The sequence below is a fragment of the Eschrichtius robustus genome, chromosome 12 (assembly GCF_028021215.1).
Source record: "Eschrichtius robustus isolate mEscRob2 chromosome 12, mEscRob2.pri, whole genome shotgun sequence".
NCBI classification, from domain to species: Eukaryota; Metazoa; Chordata; class Mammalia; order Artiodactyla; family Eschrichtiidae; genus Eschrichtius; species Eschrichtius robustus.
In genome coordinates this window covers 78,066,129-78,084,185 of record NC_090835.1, presented here as the reverse complement: position 1 = coordinate 78,084,185, position 18,057 = coordinate 78,066,129, and the positions used below count along the sequence as shown (strand labels likewise).

The 18,057-nt window shown below is 43.5% G+C and overlaps 1 protein-coding gene across 4 annotated transcripts in view; it reads right to left on the bottom strand.

Annotated features, from left to right (window-relative positions):
* RUNX2 (RUNX family transcription factor 2) overlaps positions 1 to 18,057 on the bottom strand; it is a 227,034-nt gene that overhangs the window by 145,819 nt on the left and 63,158 nt on the right. For 3 of the 4 annotated variants that reach the window (XM_068557095.1, XM_068557094.1, XM_068557096.1), the window contains one exon: positions 11,132 to 11,305. The exons of the other annotated variant lie outside the window; for it this stretch is intronic. In XM_068557095.1, coding sequence (XP_068413196.1) covers positions 11,132 to 11,305 — 174 coding nt within the window. The remainder of the gene's footprint in view (positions 1 to 11,131; positions 11,306 to 18,057) is intronic. 4 annotated transcript variants of the gene reach the window in all.

Genomic DNA, 18,057 nt, shown 5'->3' with positions numbered 1-18,057 from the left:
TGAGGGAATTTTCTTATTTTCTTTTTAGTTAGGGTTTCTCGTTGACAGAGCAGAGTCTGCAGAGTTCTTCCTTATATTAAGGAAAACATGTCTCCCTGGAACTCCACTCACTCCCCATCACTGTTGCCTGGGATTCCTCGTGCACATGACAGTTATTACATTATTTGAAGATAATGCTTTTAAAGCTTACTACATGATAGACAGTACTTTTACATTCTCTTACCCCATTTACCTAGAAAAACCTAATAGAAGAAACAAGAGGCTATACCATATGTCACACCTAACCTGGCCTCAGCCTCGGCACATCCGGGACCGCAGTGTAAAGGTAGCAGAGGGAAAGGAACTAGCTACAAATAGGTAGGACCAGAATTTGAGAAATAACTGGGACGTGGTGCTGGCCAGGGGAAGTGACCTTAGTTCAAATCACAGTATTGAAGTGGATGCAGGAAATTCAAGTTCAAATCAGGCTATTAACATCTAGTGGGTGAGATTATAGCAGTCGGGGTGTTACAGAAGGTCCCCAGACATGGTGAATCCTGTTGTCGGATGGATGATGGTATTGTCCATGGTTCCAAGAACTGGCTCCCACTCCTTCATTCAAAAACTATCTATTGAGCACCTCCTCTGGTACTCTGCTAGGCTCTAGAGATATTAATGGTGAATAAAGAGTCTGCCTGCCCTCATAGAGTTTACAGTTTGGTGGGAGAGGCTGACATTAATCAACTAATCATATAACTGTGATAAGTGCTAAAAAGGAGATGTCCTTGGCATCATAAGAATGTACAGTGGGGGACTCCAGCCAAGCCTGGGGAAGGCTTCTCTAATGATGTGATGGTTAGAGAAGGGCAAGCAGAAGTCCAGTGGATACGTAGGTGGGGTTAAGAGGGCTTTAGGTAAAGCAAACAGCATATATCAAGTTCCTGGGACGGAGGCAGTATAGCTTTTTTGAAGAGTTGAGAAAGCCAGTGTGGTTGGACGACTGACAAAAGGTTCAAGACAGTGTGAGAAGAGACTGGAAAACAGGCAGGGACAACCCAGCCTATGCAGAACCTGCTGGGCCACACGAGAGGTTTTGGTCTTTATCCTAAGTGCAATGGAAGGTCACGGGGGTGTTTTTAAGGATGGGGTGACATCATCAGATTCACATTTTTAAAATCTCCCTCTGACAGCATCATAATAGAAACAGGGCAGAAGTCCAGCCCAGGACACACACAGGGAACGGTGTGTAGGGAAAACAGCAGCTGAAACAGATGCAAGGGTGGTGTCCAGGAGCTGCACTCAGGGAACCAGGAAGTAGCCTGAGGCACTCAGCTGCCTCTGCACATGGTCCAACCGGGGGGATGAGGTCATGAGATGCCTCAGCTGGATCAGATTGGCTCTGGGTGGGCAAGGGGAGCCCGCGATCAATGGCCTTGGGCCTGCAGCTGTGATCTGGGCAGGCTCCACCTCATACATTCTGGTTCAGGGGTAAAGCCTGGGCATCTGTACGTGTAACAAGCTCCCCAGGTGATGCTAATACACGCCAAAGTTTGAGAACAACGGGCATCATTTTTACTCATGTTTGTTAGAAAGGAAAATTACCCAACAGTACTCTGAATTAATCTTCCCTATCAGGAAGAATGATCTTCAAATAGAATGAGCAGAACAACCACGCTTAAGAGGAAATTAAGGTCCAAGAGACGTGAGGAGATAAGAGAGAGCAACCTACTGCTTTAAATGAATTCAAGTTCCTGCTCCAAGATGAATTACGCCCCACAATATTGCAAGAATGTATGGAGACTGGCAGACAAAGGGCTTCTCTTTGACAGAGCAGGGTCTGCAAAGTCCTTCCTTGTATTAAGGAAAACGTGTCTCCCTGGAACTCCACTCACTCCTCATTGTAGCTTCGCTGCCTGGGATTCCTCGTCCACGTGACAGTTATTATTTGAAGATAATGACTTTAAAGTTTACTACATGATAAGACAGTACTTTTACATTCTCTTTCCCCATTTACCTTTCCTGAGAATGGCATTGCCATGGGTAAAAATCTAAATTGCAACTAGTTTTTTGGAGCCATTGCTTGCAGACCACTAAAAACACTTGAGTCCCTTTCGAAAGCCTGTGTATAATCAACACTTCCCACTTGATGCCCAAAGTGACTATCAGAAAGCAGAATGGGTTCACTAAAAACTTGTTTCCTAGGATTACGAGAGCAATAGGTTAAAAGAAAGCTCCTCTGTCTGCTGTGCATGTTGACCTCAGCAAGATACACACCTTACCTCTAAAGGGATGTACAGGTAGTTAAAAGGCCCACCAGAAAGTGGTTGTTGATACGGGTCATGGTCAGCTTCGAGAGAGGAACACAGTGGCATATTCAAGGGCATGATAATCCTACTTACGTCCTGCATCTTCAGCAAAGTCTTTAAGAATGAAAAGCAACCTTCCTAAGCTTCAAGATGAGACAAAATTGGGAGAAACAGTCAACATACTGGGATGAGGAGCCAGAACTATAAAATAACCCTACAAGATGGAAGGAGGAGGTGAAAGTGACACAATGAAATCGACAAAGAACAAGAGTACAGTGCTGTGTTTGGTCAACTCCAAGATGGGACAGGGGAAGCCTGCCCTAAGAGCAGAGTTTTTCATGGACTGCAAGCCACAGTGTGATGGGATGACAAAAAGTCAGCACAATCTTGAGATGGATTAACAGAGCATGAGTGGACCCCTACCCCACTGGTCAGTGCTGGAGGGTTATGTTTTCTCGAGGTAGGGTCAGCCCAGAGCCCCGGAGAAGATGGAACAAGGCATGGGACCTCCATCTGTCACACGAGGAATGGTTAAGGAATGGCCAAGAGCTCCCATCTACCCTCAGCCTTTCCATGGGACACCTACTTCCCACCTGAACTGAAGCTTGGATTTCCCCAGATCCTTCCTCCTAACCTTTCCACTTGGCTGTTGCTCATTCTCCAAGGCCACAAGATGAGCCAACTCCTCTTCAGAAGTTCTTCTGTCTTTACCCTAACCTACCAACCTCCAGAACGTTCTTCCACATTGGTAAGTGGCTCAACATCTTCCTCGTTTCCCTGACTTGCACCGAGTCCTACTGAGTCCTAGAGAAACTGTCATTCCCACTGACCATCAACCACTGCAGAGCCCACTTCTGTTCACAAGCTGCAACCACTTCAGGAGACAATCACTGCTGACTGGCTCTTCCCAGCATCTCTGTCCTTACCTGGGTCCTCAGTGATGCTCAAAGCCATTTTCCTGTCCCCCCACTCACCTTGCTGACAGCCCCAAAGGTGTACTGTTCTTCTAACCCTTTCCCCTACACCCTCCCCACCTAAAACCACCTTGTCAGACTTCACCTTCCCGGGACACTGATTTCTAATTTCAGCCCTGAGAGTTCCAGAATCTCCTGGTGCCTAAGTTTTCTTATTCGCTAAACAGGGTTCACAATACTGACTCTTCTGTGAAATCTGTCCTCTTACTGACTCTTCTGTGAAATCTGTTACAACCAACTGTTTTTAAACAGTTAAAAAGCTAGTCCTTATCAAAATAAACAAAGCCCTGGAAAGAATCTGATGGTCTTAACTGGGAATAGTGCCATACAATTTTATTCCTGGAATACTTCTGCATATATTAAAATGAAAAAAAATGGAATGAAAATACTTTTCAAACTGATAACATCTGTAATATAATGTTGCTGCTATTAATACCACATAGTACAATAAACTCCAGCTCTCTGTTTGAAGGCCTGGGTGCCCATCCACAATTCAACATCAAAATACACCATTAGAGCATCCATTATATCAAACCGCATGCCTGACTCGCCCCTCTCCTGGAGTAGCCCTGGAGGTTGAATATTTCATTCAAAGTTAGACTCCTATTCTGATCATTCTTCCCAGAATCCATAGCAAAAGATAAAAAGGGGCAAGAAGGGTCCCTAGGCAACTAGTAAAGACACGCATACATGTGTGTACACATATACACATATACATATATGTAAAGCTCAAACTAAATATAAAACTAAAAAGAGAAAGATGATGCTTTGGAAAAGAATGAGAGAACGAAACCCAGACTTCCTCTGGGCAGAGTCCTGAAGTCAGGCTAGATATGGAACAGTCTTGGGGAAGGACAAGGAAAGGCATCATGAAGGAGATCGATTCTCCTTATCATGATTTGATATTAACTGAGCATCTTGTATTCCAGACAGGAGAACATTACGATGACAAGATTTTGGAACTCAAGAAATTGATTTTTCTTGGAACATTACCCGTCTTGTGTTTTTCTAAAAGTATAGTAAAGTCAGAGCATCTTCAGTTAATAGGGAATTCCAACTGACAGAAGTCCAGAGACCTTTAAGGAGCTCATCTACGAGTGATGCCAACAGTTGCAGTGACCACACAGCCCATTGACAGCCAGCCCTTCACAGGGTCGTACTGAGCTTTATCCTTCAAAGCCAGCCCAGGCTGGACCTGAACTCCACTCTTCCTTAGTAGGTGGCTGCCAGAGTTGAAGAGATGTGAAATCGTGTTCACACACAGGATTTGTGTTATTTCTTCATAAGAACTGGAACCAGCAACCTCCTCTGAAGAGCTTTCCCGCTCACACGTGTGCGTGGCAGCAGCACATTTTCCTGGCTATTCTGCCCAAAAGATCTCAAAGGAAGAAGGCAGGACAGGACTCTGCAGTAACCTCAGAAATGAAAACACAGCACCACCCAACTGAAACAACAGAACTTCCAACCACCTGCCTTGAGTGTGGTGATTTCAGTTCCTTAAGACACAAGATGCCTATAGGTGAGTAGGACCACAGTGATCGTAAGGCAGGGGACCTCATTTGACTCCCACTCCCCACATCCTACAATTCTTCTCACGCTGAAGGCACCCGCAGTCATCCTTCCTGCTCAGTAACAGTCACTGTGCCCCTCGTGGGTTCATCCTCTTCACACTCACAGCCACCGCCACCCACCCTCGCCCGCTTCACCTCCCAACTTGTTTCACCCGAAAGAATCGCGGGGTCACTCGGCACTTGAATAGGACGGTAGTTTGGGACACGGCTGCTCAGCTGTGCTTTCCTATTTCTAAAAGGCTTTGCTAGTAAATGTTTCAGTGCAAGCACAGCGGCCTGAGGGCTAAAACAGCCAAACACATACACAGCTGAAGCCCAGCTGGCCAGGATCCTCTTAATGCTTAAAGGAGCATGTTTGCCAAGGGGACACAGCAGCGGACTGAAGTTGGGCGGAAACGACTTTGCTTCAGGCAAGGTAACTGCTGTTAAGATCATCATCATCCTACATGATGCCTGGCAAGTTGATTTTCAAGATATCCCTAAAAAGGTTACCTTGAATATAGGCTCATATATAACTGTCCTTTAATTAACAAAAGCAATTATATTGTATTTTAAAGCTTAATTCAGATACTCCTAATGCATCCCTTTTATGAACATTTCGTCTGTGAGGATCCTAAATAATATCTGATGGAGAAAGAAAAAGACATTGGTCCATGAGGACACGTGCCACTTAGACAGTCAGCAACATGGCCGACTCAATGGCCATGAGGCTGGTTGCCCACTAAGAGTCTGGAACTCACAGTCAACTATAGTAACTCAAGAGGCCTTTAGCAGCTCATTTCTCGAAGAGTCCATTTCCTCCACCTATAAAATATGTACTTTACAGAATTGTTTTAAGGCTTTAACAAGAACTTTATGTAAAACTAGTTTGTAAATGGTAAAGAGCTGCACAAATGAAAGTCTGAAATGGGAGGAAACTGGGCCAAGAGAGACGTACGCTTCAGCTTCCTGAGGGTGCCTGGTGGTTGAGTGCACAGGACCCTCCAGCTACATAAATCTGGCCTTAATTCCTGTATTTATGACTCACTGGTGTGTAAGTGGGACCTTGAGCAAGTTACTAGCCTCTCGGACCCTCAGTTTTCACAACAACACTACCCATCTTATAGAACCATTGTGAGAAATGCCTGCTATACGATACACAGTCAATAAATGGCAGCTAAGAGTAATCCAATCAAATAGGTACTAGAAAAATATTCAGGGTAGGATAATAATGGGTCACACTTCCTGAAGAAGTCAAACACCTGTTCATTCGTTCATCACCAAACCGAAAGTCACCAAGCAGTGGGCACCATAGAAGACAACGGGGACACAGAGGTCAGTAAAACACGGCCCTAGACTTTGAAAGTTCAAACTCTGACGGAGGAGACAGACGTGTACACAAATAATTGTCATCATGTGCAATGGTGGTGTGGGAGCCTTAGACTCAGCTTGGGTGGGTTGGAAGAGGCCTGACAGAGGTGCCAGCGTTTGACCTGAGTTCTGAATGCGACCATCCTTAATTCCCTCTGGGGCTAGTGCAGTCACTTCCTAAAGGAAGACCCTGCTCCTACCACTGCCCCCTTATGATCCATGCTTCACACAGCAGCCAAAGGAGTTCTTAAAAGCATGTGAATTAGATAATGCCATTCTCTTGCTTCACATCCTTCAATAGCGCCCCACTGCGGTCTGGACAAAACCCACACTCCTTACCAGGGCCTTGAAGTCTCTCCTTAATAAAGCCCCTGGCCGCTCCCCTTTTTCACTCCGCTCTACCTACCCTGACCTTCCTGTCCCCTGCACACACCGCATCACCGCTCCCTGAGAGCCTTTGCCTGAGTTTCCCCTCGGCCAGAAATGCTGTTCCTCAGAGATCTTCAAAGCTCTTCAAACTTTCCAATCAAAATTAGCTTCTTCCCTCCCTACACTGCTGTCTCTCCCATTACTCTATTTCATTTCCCCAAAGCTTCTATTATTATCTGAAATTATCTTGCATGTATGCTTATTGACCCAATCGCTGACTATATGTCACTAAAATGTGAGCCCCTGGTGAAGAGAAACTATACTATCTCGTTCTCTTACATTAATGCCTGGCAAAAAATAAGCACTCAATAAATATGTTTTTAGGAATGAATAACAGAATCGCAGAATGCCCACCCCCAAGGTTACATGAATTTCCCAATCCGCCAAGGGTCTGAGTCAGCTTTTTGTTCCTGTAGATGCGGCTCACCCATCCAGAGAGTACTGAGTTCAAAACAGTGCTTATCTTGAGCAACATCTCCTAACATAGTCTCCCTACTCCACTGCCACCACCATGTTCTGAATCAAAAGATGTGGACATTTGTGACAAGCTAGGTGTTTCCTAGCACCCAGAGACAGGCAACCGATGTCTGAAAGATGAAAATAAAAAAGAGGTGCAGAGGAAGCAACTTCCTCAGGAAGCCGTGGGGAGGCCCTGGGCCCTCAGGCAGAACGTCAGCCATTAAAGACCTCAACAGAGTGACAGGTCAGACCGGCACTGCAAAGAAGCCAGCCTACCACATGGCCAGGACCTTGAGCCCTAGGAACTGCAAGACACACTAATATGAAACACTAAAGGCTTAGGACTTCTTCACTTTACAACTCCTAATTTCATTTCACGCTTCTGGGAGTTCGACTTGCCTTTTATGCTGGCATGTGGGAGAACTCATAGTGACTATACAACCATGATCATTGTCTGTAGTTTGGGGGTAAGAGCTTGAGATATCAAGAGAGCCAAGCCGATCGATGAGAGATAACTGGGCCCTTTCTGTTACAAATACCTTTATCCAAAGGATTACGTGAACTAAAATGCAGGAGTGGCATATTGCAAAGAAGTTACAAAATCCAGTCTCTTAAGGAGAATTTAAATTTAATCATGTGAAAATGTAGACCCTAAACTGAAATGATACCAAATGGTTTAACCATGTACGTGTTCAACTGAAATGTGATTTCTGCTGTTATTGTTCATCGGAAGGGAACAAAGGCACCCTGGGGTGGGAAATCAGAAAGAACGGTCAACACGAACCAGGCATGATAGTCCAACCCTTCTTGCAATGATTTCTTCTTATCTAAACTTTCATTCATTCAACATTTAATGAGACGCTAGCTACCACTGTGCTAGGCACAAAAGAAAATAAATGCCTGGAATAAATCCCTCAGAGAATTTCTAATCTAGAGGGGAGATACACAGAAGCCATAAAATAAGGCTATCTCAACTGAAGCTTAGAGGATGGAGAGGCAGCCTCTAGATGAAGGTTCCAAGACTTTCATGAAGAAGATAACAGTGACCTTGAAGGATGGGTGGATCTTGTCAACAGAAAGAGACCGCCACAGATAGAACAGTGTAAGTCAGGGGGTAGAGAGGGAAGATGTGTACATTATAGCCTTGGGATAGAATGTGGCTGTGCAAGGGCTGGGAAAGATAACTCTTCACTTAGATTTTAACTCAAGGACAGAACTTTTCTGCTCTCCCCCGTGTTCCCTAAGACCCAATTCTCTACACGTGGTTCACTCTAACTCACACTTATTAAATAAGTAAGAAAATTAATCCAGGGAGAAAAAAATGATCTATTCAATTCACTTTGAAGTTGCTGCTGCTACGGATGTTTCTGGGTTGTCCTAATAATCCAGGTCATCGTAGAACTCCGCACATCCTTGGTTATGGGTAGATACTTGTCTCACTAATGACGCGCGGGGGTTTAAAGGGCATGTGGCCAACAGTGGGTAGGGGCGGCATGAATATGTGCGTAAGTCTGCAAATTTGGAAAGTTCAAGGAAGTTTTAGGGCCCAACACCTTGTAGAAGCTTAAAAAAATGAGGAGACTCATCTATGAATCAATTCGACTGATGCCATCATCCCAAAATGCAGAGCTAATACTCTTGCACTATAATTCCAGAAAGTGATATTTTCATTTTTAAGAATACATCCAGTGAATATTGAAATACTGTTTTTAAATGATCATGATGGAACTGCAGCATGATATTGTATAAGACCAAACGTACTGCCTTAGGAGTCAAGAGACCGAATTCTGCTCTGTCACTAACGTGCTGTAAAACTGCAGACAAGGAGCTTAACCTCCGTGAGCCTCCCGACGGGGAGGAGGCTGATGCCTGGAGGTGAGCAGGGTCGGTGCAGGTGGCCAGGCTTTTGCTCGGCTCACATGCTCACCTGGCAGCAACGTGCCCTGGGCCTCCTTGGAGCCTCCCTCTCTGCACTCGTATGTGGGGTCAGGGGTGCTGCTAAAATGTAGATCCTCTTCACAACGTTTACCTAGCTTTTGGTTAATGATACCTAAGGGGTCTTTGGATTCTAAAATGTCCTCTGGGTCCTCTTTTCTGGTGTCATCTTTAGGTTTGAGGACAAAGCCTTGAGAAAAGCATCTTCTTAAATGAATCTAGCAGCACACAGGTTCCGAAGGCCATTTTAAAGGCTTTAGCCATCAGCAAAATATAATTAGTAAACAGTTAAGGATTAAAATACAGAAATCACACATTTAAAGAACCCAGGGTTTGCCAAATCATAGAACATATATTTTTCTTATATATATCTTATTAGCCATCATAAGTCCCTTACAAATCATATATAAACACTTTTATATATGTATACACATACTTCTACACACATACACACACACACACACACACACACACACACACACACAGAATCTAAGGATTACTATAAAGACAAAAGGACAGCTATTATGAACCTTAATCAATGATCTAAAATCCATCACTTTAACAAACTACTGTATGTAAAATAAATAAGCCATAAGGATGTATTGTATAACATGGCGAATACATCCAATATTTTATAATAACTATAAACAGAGTATAATCAATAAAAATTTTGAATCACTACGTTGTACATCTGAAACTAATATAATATTGTAAAAACTATATGTCAATAAAAAAATAAAAAATAAAAATTTAAGTCCATTACTTTAAATGTAGTAGCACGCATAGCGACAAGCTTCAAATTCACAAGTTGGTGTGAATTTCACCCTGGCATTTTCATCGAGGACCCATGTCTAGTGAACACACTAACCTGACTCCTACATTTCAATAACTGGAGATTTATTTAAACCTAACACATGGCTATTCTTCACAGAGTTCTAAGTTTCTTCTCTCATGCAGATATCTGGTTCTCTTCAGTTTTTAGATATTTTATTTTTATAGTTCTATATTATTTTAAAAATACATATTCAGGCGTATCCATATATTCAGACTAATATACATAGACCCACAGAAACCTAAGTAAATATCCAAAAAGACATAACACCTAATAAGGGCAGGACAGAAGGAGAGGTAGGTCATTTCGTTTATAAACAATTATGCTTATAAACTGTTAAAGACACTCAAAACCTAACGGCTACAGACAAAAACCTAACCATTAGAAAAGATCCAAGTTGAGAGTTTATTGTACATTTTGAGTTATTTTCCTTCCCGTCTAGTCGCTCTGCCAACAACAGTAACTAGATGACATGTTGAGTTCCTTGCTGCTCTCAGTACTGTGATCTGCAAATTAAAGACCTATGACGATTAGCGCACTCTCTTGTCACCATGGCATAAAAGCAAGCAGACTAGTCCTACAGGAAGATCTGCTTTTGCCCAAGTGGGGCAGGAAAAAAAAAAGGGTTGGGAGTCTTAACGCACCAAATGTGAATGATTAATCTGTAATGCGATGCTGATATTCATTTTTAAGAAGAAAGGTAAAGCAAGCAGCACACTGGAATGCATAAAGAGAAATGTCACATGAAGAACGGGAGCTCAATGTGAATCAGAGGGGACTTCTGTCTGCCCGATGGGCCGCTCCTTGGTCTTGCCTTATAACCACCAATTAAGGCTACCTGTTAGCCCAGGGCAATTTTCCAGCCAACTTAATGAAACAGTTATACATGTAAGAAACATTAGCCCAGACCTGAGACGGTAATGCTAATTTTCTAATAGTGAGGGTGTGATGTTATCCCCTGTGCCACCTGGACACAATATAGAAACTGACAACAAACATTCTCCCAGACAGCATGGTATTACCGTCCCACCAGTGTGCAGACTGACATCGCTACAGAGGACAGCATCAGTAGAAACTTCCTCCAAAATTTATCCCGAAGTCAGTGAATACTGGTATTTGGTTTTTATTAAAAAGAAAAAAAAAAAGAAGGCCAGTGTCTTCAAGTGTTGATTTCTTTCATCATAAGCCATTTCCCAGCTCCAGAAGCTTTGAAGTGAACGCGTCTCATCTGTCAGGCAGCCCCTCACCCCCAGCCTGCCGGAGTCTGCGAAAGTGAGACCTATGAGTCTGTCTTACCTGTAATCTGACTCTGTCCTTGTGGATTAAAAGGACTTGGTGCAGAGTTCAGGGAGGGCCGTGGGTTCTGAGGCGGGACACCTACTCTCATACTGGGATGAGGGATGCGCCCTAAATCACTGAGGCGGTCAGAGAACAAACTAGGTTTAGAGTCATCAAGCTTCTGTCTGTGCCCTGGAAACAGCAAATCATAAAATAAAAGCATATTAATTAGCTGAACAATTGACCATGCTAAATAGATACGTGAACATACATACTAGGGGTTTAAGCCAAGGAATTGTCAATACTGATCTTTATAATGATGCGTCTATATAATGCTTTCCATTTCAAAGGGCTTTGTAATAAGCATCGTCCGGTGGCAAGCATCCCTAGTTCTGTTCTAGGAATGGAGAGCGGAGGGGCCCAGAGGGTGACTCGGGGCCAAGCATCAGCGGTGAGGCCCAGACACCAGAGCCCAAGAGGGACTCTCTGGGCGCCCCCTCTGGCCTCTCGGGGAGGCTGGGAAAGGTGACTGTGTCCTGGGCTGTGTTTGCTCATTTCATGAAGGAGGAAACCTCCCCTGAAACTTCAGAATCTGTGCATGGGACACACAGTGGGCCATACTTGGGGCAGAAACAGAGACAAACACATCTGTTAAAGGGACATTTCCACGATGACCATAAGTGACTTTTTCTTTTTTATGTTACCACTGTACCTTATGGAGACTCCTTTCTGAAAAATTAAAACTCAAACCGAGAACCCCTTTAAGAGGAAAACAGAAATACAGGCAAGGAAACTCAAATCCTCGAGAGGAATGTGGATATTTTGTGATACGCCAAAGCCTGAAAGCGTATAATAAACTGTTAAATCAGAGAGAATGCTTTTTTTATTTTAAATCTAGTACTGTGGTTCTGTAAGAGAAACTGAAAAATACCCTTTGGGTTACCATGTGAATGTGAGAATCCACTATTTAAAAAAAAAAAAACCAAAAACCTCACTTTGTCTCTCTTCTTGTTTATTCAAGTGTAAAATCCACAGAAATTCTAGATATTAAAGAACTATGTAAGTTGAAGTATAACCAAGGTACTAAGACTTTTTAAAAATCATCCAATCATTCTTAGCAAAGAGCATGGTATTGCCTTGGTGCAGGTATAACTGGAAAACACCTGAATCTTGATGCGACATTGGTTAAGTGTAAATCCGTAGAGTGGGACTGTGGTGAACAAGTACACTAATGCCTACTGCCTAAACAGAAATATATTCCATATTCTGTACCAGTGAAGCCCTGGTATGTTGCCCCAACAGTTTAGTAAAATGTTAAGTAACTGAAGCTGATTCAAAGAAGAGCCATTTAAGATGATGGCTAGAAGAAGAATTTGCAGGAAAAATTAAGGGCATTAGGAGTAGTATCTATAATAGAAGAAAACCTTGAAGGAGGATTATTAAGAGCCTTCGAGAATGGGAAGGTAGATTCTACAAGTAGCAAGAACACCTGGTCTCCCACTTAGTACAGGACAAGAGGAATATATCAGGACAGGGTTAAGCTGAACATTAGAATTTCCCAACTATAAGCTGTCTTCCTAAGACAAATTCCTTATTTTACTTGCCCCCAAATGTATTTTCCTGTCTCCTTTTTCATTGCCTACCCAGCCCAAAGAAAACAGACAGGAAGCCAAGGCTTGGTAATAGGAGTGTAGCTGTCTCCCCAGCCAAACAAGTTCCAACTAAGGCCCATTAACTGAAATGCACCCACCACCCTATTTCCTGCCAGTGTAAGTCTGGGGCATGGGCTACAACTGAGGGGCTAAGATTGGGAGAAAAATGATCAGGAAAAACTAGGGAAACTCATTGCTTACTGATAGTTGTTTTCCCCACCATTTATGACTTTTTATCCAGATTACACATAGATATTCGAAATCTAAAGGACCTTCAGGGATTACCCAAAACAGCTCCCAGACCCCAGGGAGTGAGGTGTTCATAGATGAAGTGACCAAGGCCTGCAGAGATAAGACAACTAGCCCATGGGTCTTAGCTATTGACTAGCTCAGCCTGGACCAGGATGCAGCCCAGGTCCTAATGGACTCAGCCTTCCACACATCATGTGGCTCCATCCATGCTGGATCCCAGCTTCTCCCTTCCTCTCCCAGCTGCTACGAAGGACTGAAAATATCCAGATCGCCAGAGTGAGGCACCTGAGGACTAAGCCCTGGGAGGTGTCAGGCTGGTTTTCAAGGCAGGCAGAAGCAGCAGCAAGGATTCAGTTACAAAGTTAATAGCTCACCCATTACCCTAAACAAACTTCCATCAGTACACCTCGCTGTGTCTTACAAGGTTCACGATTAGAGAATCATACAGTACTTGTCACACTTAGATCCATGGATTCTGTTCCTCATACACATATCAAAAACAAAAAAAAAAAGGATTGCTGTGGTGTTGATACAGCTGTAAACATTAACAAGAAAGCTTATGGAATTGTCCCTGGAAGTTATTTAATAGGCCATATTTTTGGAATGGCAGATTCCCTGAGGGCTGGGGGGGGAAGGGCTACACGATCTTGCATGGTTCCTTTATATACTGGGGCTTTATGTGGGCCATGGGTCACAAGAAAATTTAATAAGCTTTGCCTCTGCTTTCTACAGCCCTTTCGTTAGGTTTTCATGGAGACCGTATGAGATGTGAACTCAGTACACAAATGTGCGAGGACACGTTTATTTTCTCTGAGTCCGGTGCTTCGGGGCAGTAATAGGAGGTCGTAGGCAAGAATAAAGGACTTGGAGGAGCACGGATGTGTGTGAGAAATTTAAGCGCAGGTGAAATTTGAAAAGCCTCCATCATCTTTTGGAAATGATCTTCGAAGGCAAGCTACCGAGTATCTACACACACCCTAGAGTAATTCGGGGAACATCTATCTGCAGCTGCATCTATACAAAAAACATACCCATTTTTCTTCCTAGAACATCTGCCCCTTCACAGCCACCACCACGACCACAACAAAATTCTTACAGGAGAATGAAGAGCAAAAGCCGAACGGGTTCTTCATCTTTCAACCATGACAAATAACTGCTACCGCTAAACCACATCAGGGTGACACAGGAATGACGGGCTGAAAGAAGAGGTACTTAAATCCTCAGCACCCAAGCCGTCCCTTCGGAAAAAGGGCACACCGACTTAAATCAAGGACAGGGTACTCTGCCACAGTACAGGGAGAACCAAACCTCATCCAAAGGGCCAAAGAGTGGATCTTCCAAGCAGGAGGAAGCTATAAAGAATGGAGAACTGCTGTCTCCATGTTGCACAGTCTTGCATATCTTAGACTATGCAAAAGCTCGGTCCTGGATCTCTTTTTCTAGTTGCACTGCCTGCCTTGATCAGTGGCTCTCCCATCCAAGCTGAATAAAAATATCCTCTACGGAGCTTTGAAAAATATAGATGTCCATCAGCTCAATTAAATCGGGAGCTCTGGAAGAGGGTCCTGGGGAAAGTTATTCTTTAAACGCTCACAACATAGTCCAACGTGCAGCTGAGGTAGAGAGCCACAGCCCAGGACGATCCCACAACCCCACTCACTCAAGGCCACCGACTCACGTCCATGCCTCCCCCATCGCTAGGGTGAGCCCTGACCTCTGTCCTGAGTTCCAGGTTTGTGTGTCCCTCTGCCTACTTGACTTTGACTCTCCCCTGGGACATCTCAAAGGTATCTTAAATTCAGAATATTTAAGACACAATTCTTGCTTCTTCTCTCCAAGAAACCCCGTTCCTCCCTAAGAGTCCCCCATCTCAGTAAATGGCACCAGCCACTCAATCCCTGAAGCCAAAAACCTTAACACTTTCCTTGATTTCCCCTTACATTCAATCCATTAACAGATTTTGTCATTTCCATCTTGAAAGTCTATCTCGAATCTGTTCAGTTCCACCAGCACAACCCTCATCCAGGACCCCATCATGTCTCTCTGGGCCTCTGCCATTGTCTCCCTTTAGTGTCCCATTCCAGGACTTTTCCATTTTCCTGAAATGCTCTCCCCGGGATTCTTTGTACAGCCCACTCCTTCTCATCCCTTAGACCTCAGGGTGAACACCACCTCCTATGAGAGGTGCCTGCCTACTAGACCCAGAGTAGGTGCCCTCCCCTCGAGCACACCCTGTTTATTTCCTTGATGGCTGTAACCACAATCTGTAATTATCTCATGCATTGATTTGTCTCCCCTGCAAGACTACGAGTCCAACAAGAACGACTGCTCTGGCATGTTTACAGCTGTAATTCTCACAACCCAGTTCAGTCCCTGCCGTACAGTAGGTGCTCAATAAATGTTTATACAATAAATGAATGAATGTTTTCCTCTTTTAGATAAATGTCTTGGTTGAGAGAAATTTTCCTGGCCCAGGATATCATATTATAGCACTATCTTTCCCAGAAAAACTCTTTCCTTCTTATTTGGCAGTCTTGTGAATCCAGCAGGGAAACCCCTTTTTTAGAGACCAGCCTTTATTGATGTTTCCTAAGAAATTTCCCTGAAGAACATTCATTTAAGTGAAAGCTTGTTTGCTTGCTTGCTTTCTGAAAAAGCCACATTTGCTCTTACTATAATTCTTAAGCATTGCTGCAAGCCATTTAGAATCATAAGAGCTGAAAAGGACAAGAGAAATCATTTTGACTCTCAGTTTTAGAGCAGGGTACTTCTTTAATGGAGAGGACTCTGAGTCCCTGAGAGGGGAAGTGACTTGCCCAAAGTCACATAGCTAGTGGCAGGACGAGAACTCAGGTCTTCTGACTGTTGGTCTGGGGCTCTTTTCCCTCCCATTTGGCAACCAGCTTGTTTTAGATTAAAACAGCACATCATCAGTCATTCAGAAAAAATCACAGTCAAAAGTGAATTTCAAGTGGAAAAAGAAGTAGTTTTCAGAACAAATTTCATTCAAAAAGTTCAGTGTGTTTGGCTGAATATGACTTTTGTTGCAACAAATTCAGGGGCACAAGAAGAAAGTGTGATGGAAAAGGTCACAGCATTCACACATCCCTAGAGCAAAGACACATGAGGAACGGTTAAGTCACCAACCAATAGTCTAATGGTCCCATTCTTCCCCACCCGGCCCTTTCAGTCCAAGGGCAAGTCACCCACGGTGAAAGTTGGTAATGTTGCCTTTAGAACTTCTGCTTAAAAAATCACGCTTCTGAAACTGGTCCGTGAAGACTCTGAAACCGTGGTATGTGAACTACGAAAACAAACGTGCCACTCTGATGTAACCCATTTTGCCCATTTTTATAAAAGTCGATTGAGCACCGCTTCACAACTCTGGAGAGGCGGGTGGGCGCTCAGCCAGAACCTCACGCTCTGTGCCCCGTATTCACAGCGTGATGCACTACGCCAATTAGTGAGCCCTCTTGAAGGATGCCCAAGTGCACTTACAGAAGAGTACACCTTTCACAATGGGCAGGGCGTGTCACAGCCCCTCCGCTCTCTCGTGGCACAGAAGGGTCATTTTGCTGGTCACTAGGGCATGACGTTTGACAGCTCTTCTCTTTACAGTAGTATTTTAAATCAGTTTTAAACACTCACTTGTTTTATTAGGTATCTATCTACTTGTATCCTGGGTATCAGGAAGATACAACGTTTAAATAAAATAAAGTTAAAAAGGCAGATCTGCAATAAAACATCAATCAGGAATCAGTATGGCATCCATATTCAGGTCAGTTAGTCTAGCTAGTGTGTGCTGGGCATCTACCATGTGAGCCTCACTAGGCATTGTAAGGAGGAGTGGGGAGAAAATATATAAGATAACGTCCTTGCCCTCAAGCAGTGCACAGTCTAGTAGGGACGAAAGGCAAGCAGTTAAGTCTAACTGCAAAGGACTGTGTGAGACAATCACTGAAATGCTACAGTTTGGGGATCAATTGAAAAAATATAAATATGGACTATTTCAAAATATTAAGGAAGAGGTGCTTTTGGTGATTATGTAAGAGTATGCCCTTAGGTTTTAGAACGGGTAACTAGAGGTTAAATGTCCTGATGTCTGGTATTTGCTCTAAAATATTTCAGCAAAATAACAAATGAAGCAAATACAGCAAAATGCTATTAATTATAAAACAAGGCGATGGGTACCTGGGGTTTTATGAAATACAATCTCTTTGAATGTATGTTTGAAATTTTTCACAGTAAAAAAAACTTTAAAAAGTAATAAAATGCCGTTGGAAGAACAGGGGAACAACTGACGCTGACTAAACGGGAAGAGGAAACCCTCACCGATGAGATCATTACGTCCTCGAGGGTGGAGGAGGATCCTGATAGCCAGAGAAGGAAGGAGAAAAGCTAGTTGGAGGATAAATGACAGAACCATGATAACAGACGTCCTGTGAGACAAGATGGTGCTGAACATATATGTGATATTAACCTAACCAGAGGCAAACCATCTTCAAATCACTTGACACTTCTCATTTGACAACATTAATTCTTTTCAACGATGCAATATATATGGAAATCTGTCTTTTAATACAGATCTTTTCATCCCCTGACCAATAAAACAACACTTTGGCAGCCCCTGAGCCTCCTGTGTCATGCCATCAGGCCTCCCTGGAGGAGAGGGGCGTCTGGGAAGACATGAGCTAATTTTGCTGCCAGCAAGTCAAGTGACAGAATGAGATCTGGTCCAATACCCCAGGGCTCAAGCCACAGGGTAGAACCATCTAAGAATGTTGTGACAATGACTTAGAGAGTAAAAAGGAACAGGGGAGAGGACTTGAACCAGAATTACCATTTTTCAGAGTAAATTGGTTATATGCAACAGAGATGCTATTCCACAGCAGTTCTGGGGGGACAAAAATGATGCCTTCAATTCTAATCTCTCTACCTTGAAAGTGGCACATGAAAGAGTGTTTGCAGGGAGGGGTTAGGGAACAGGGTGACTAATTTTAAAGTCATAACTCAATTCCAAATGAAATTACTTGGAATTTT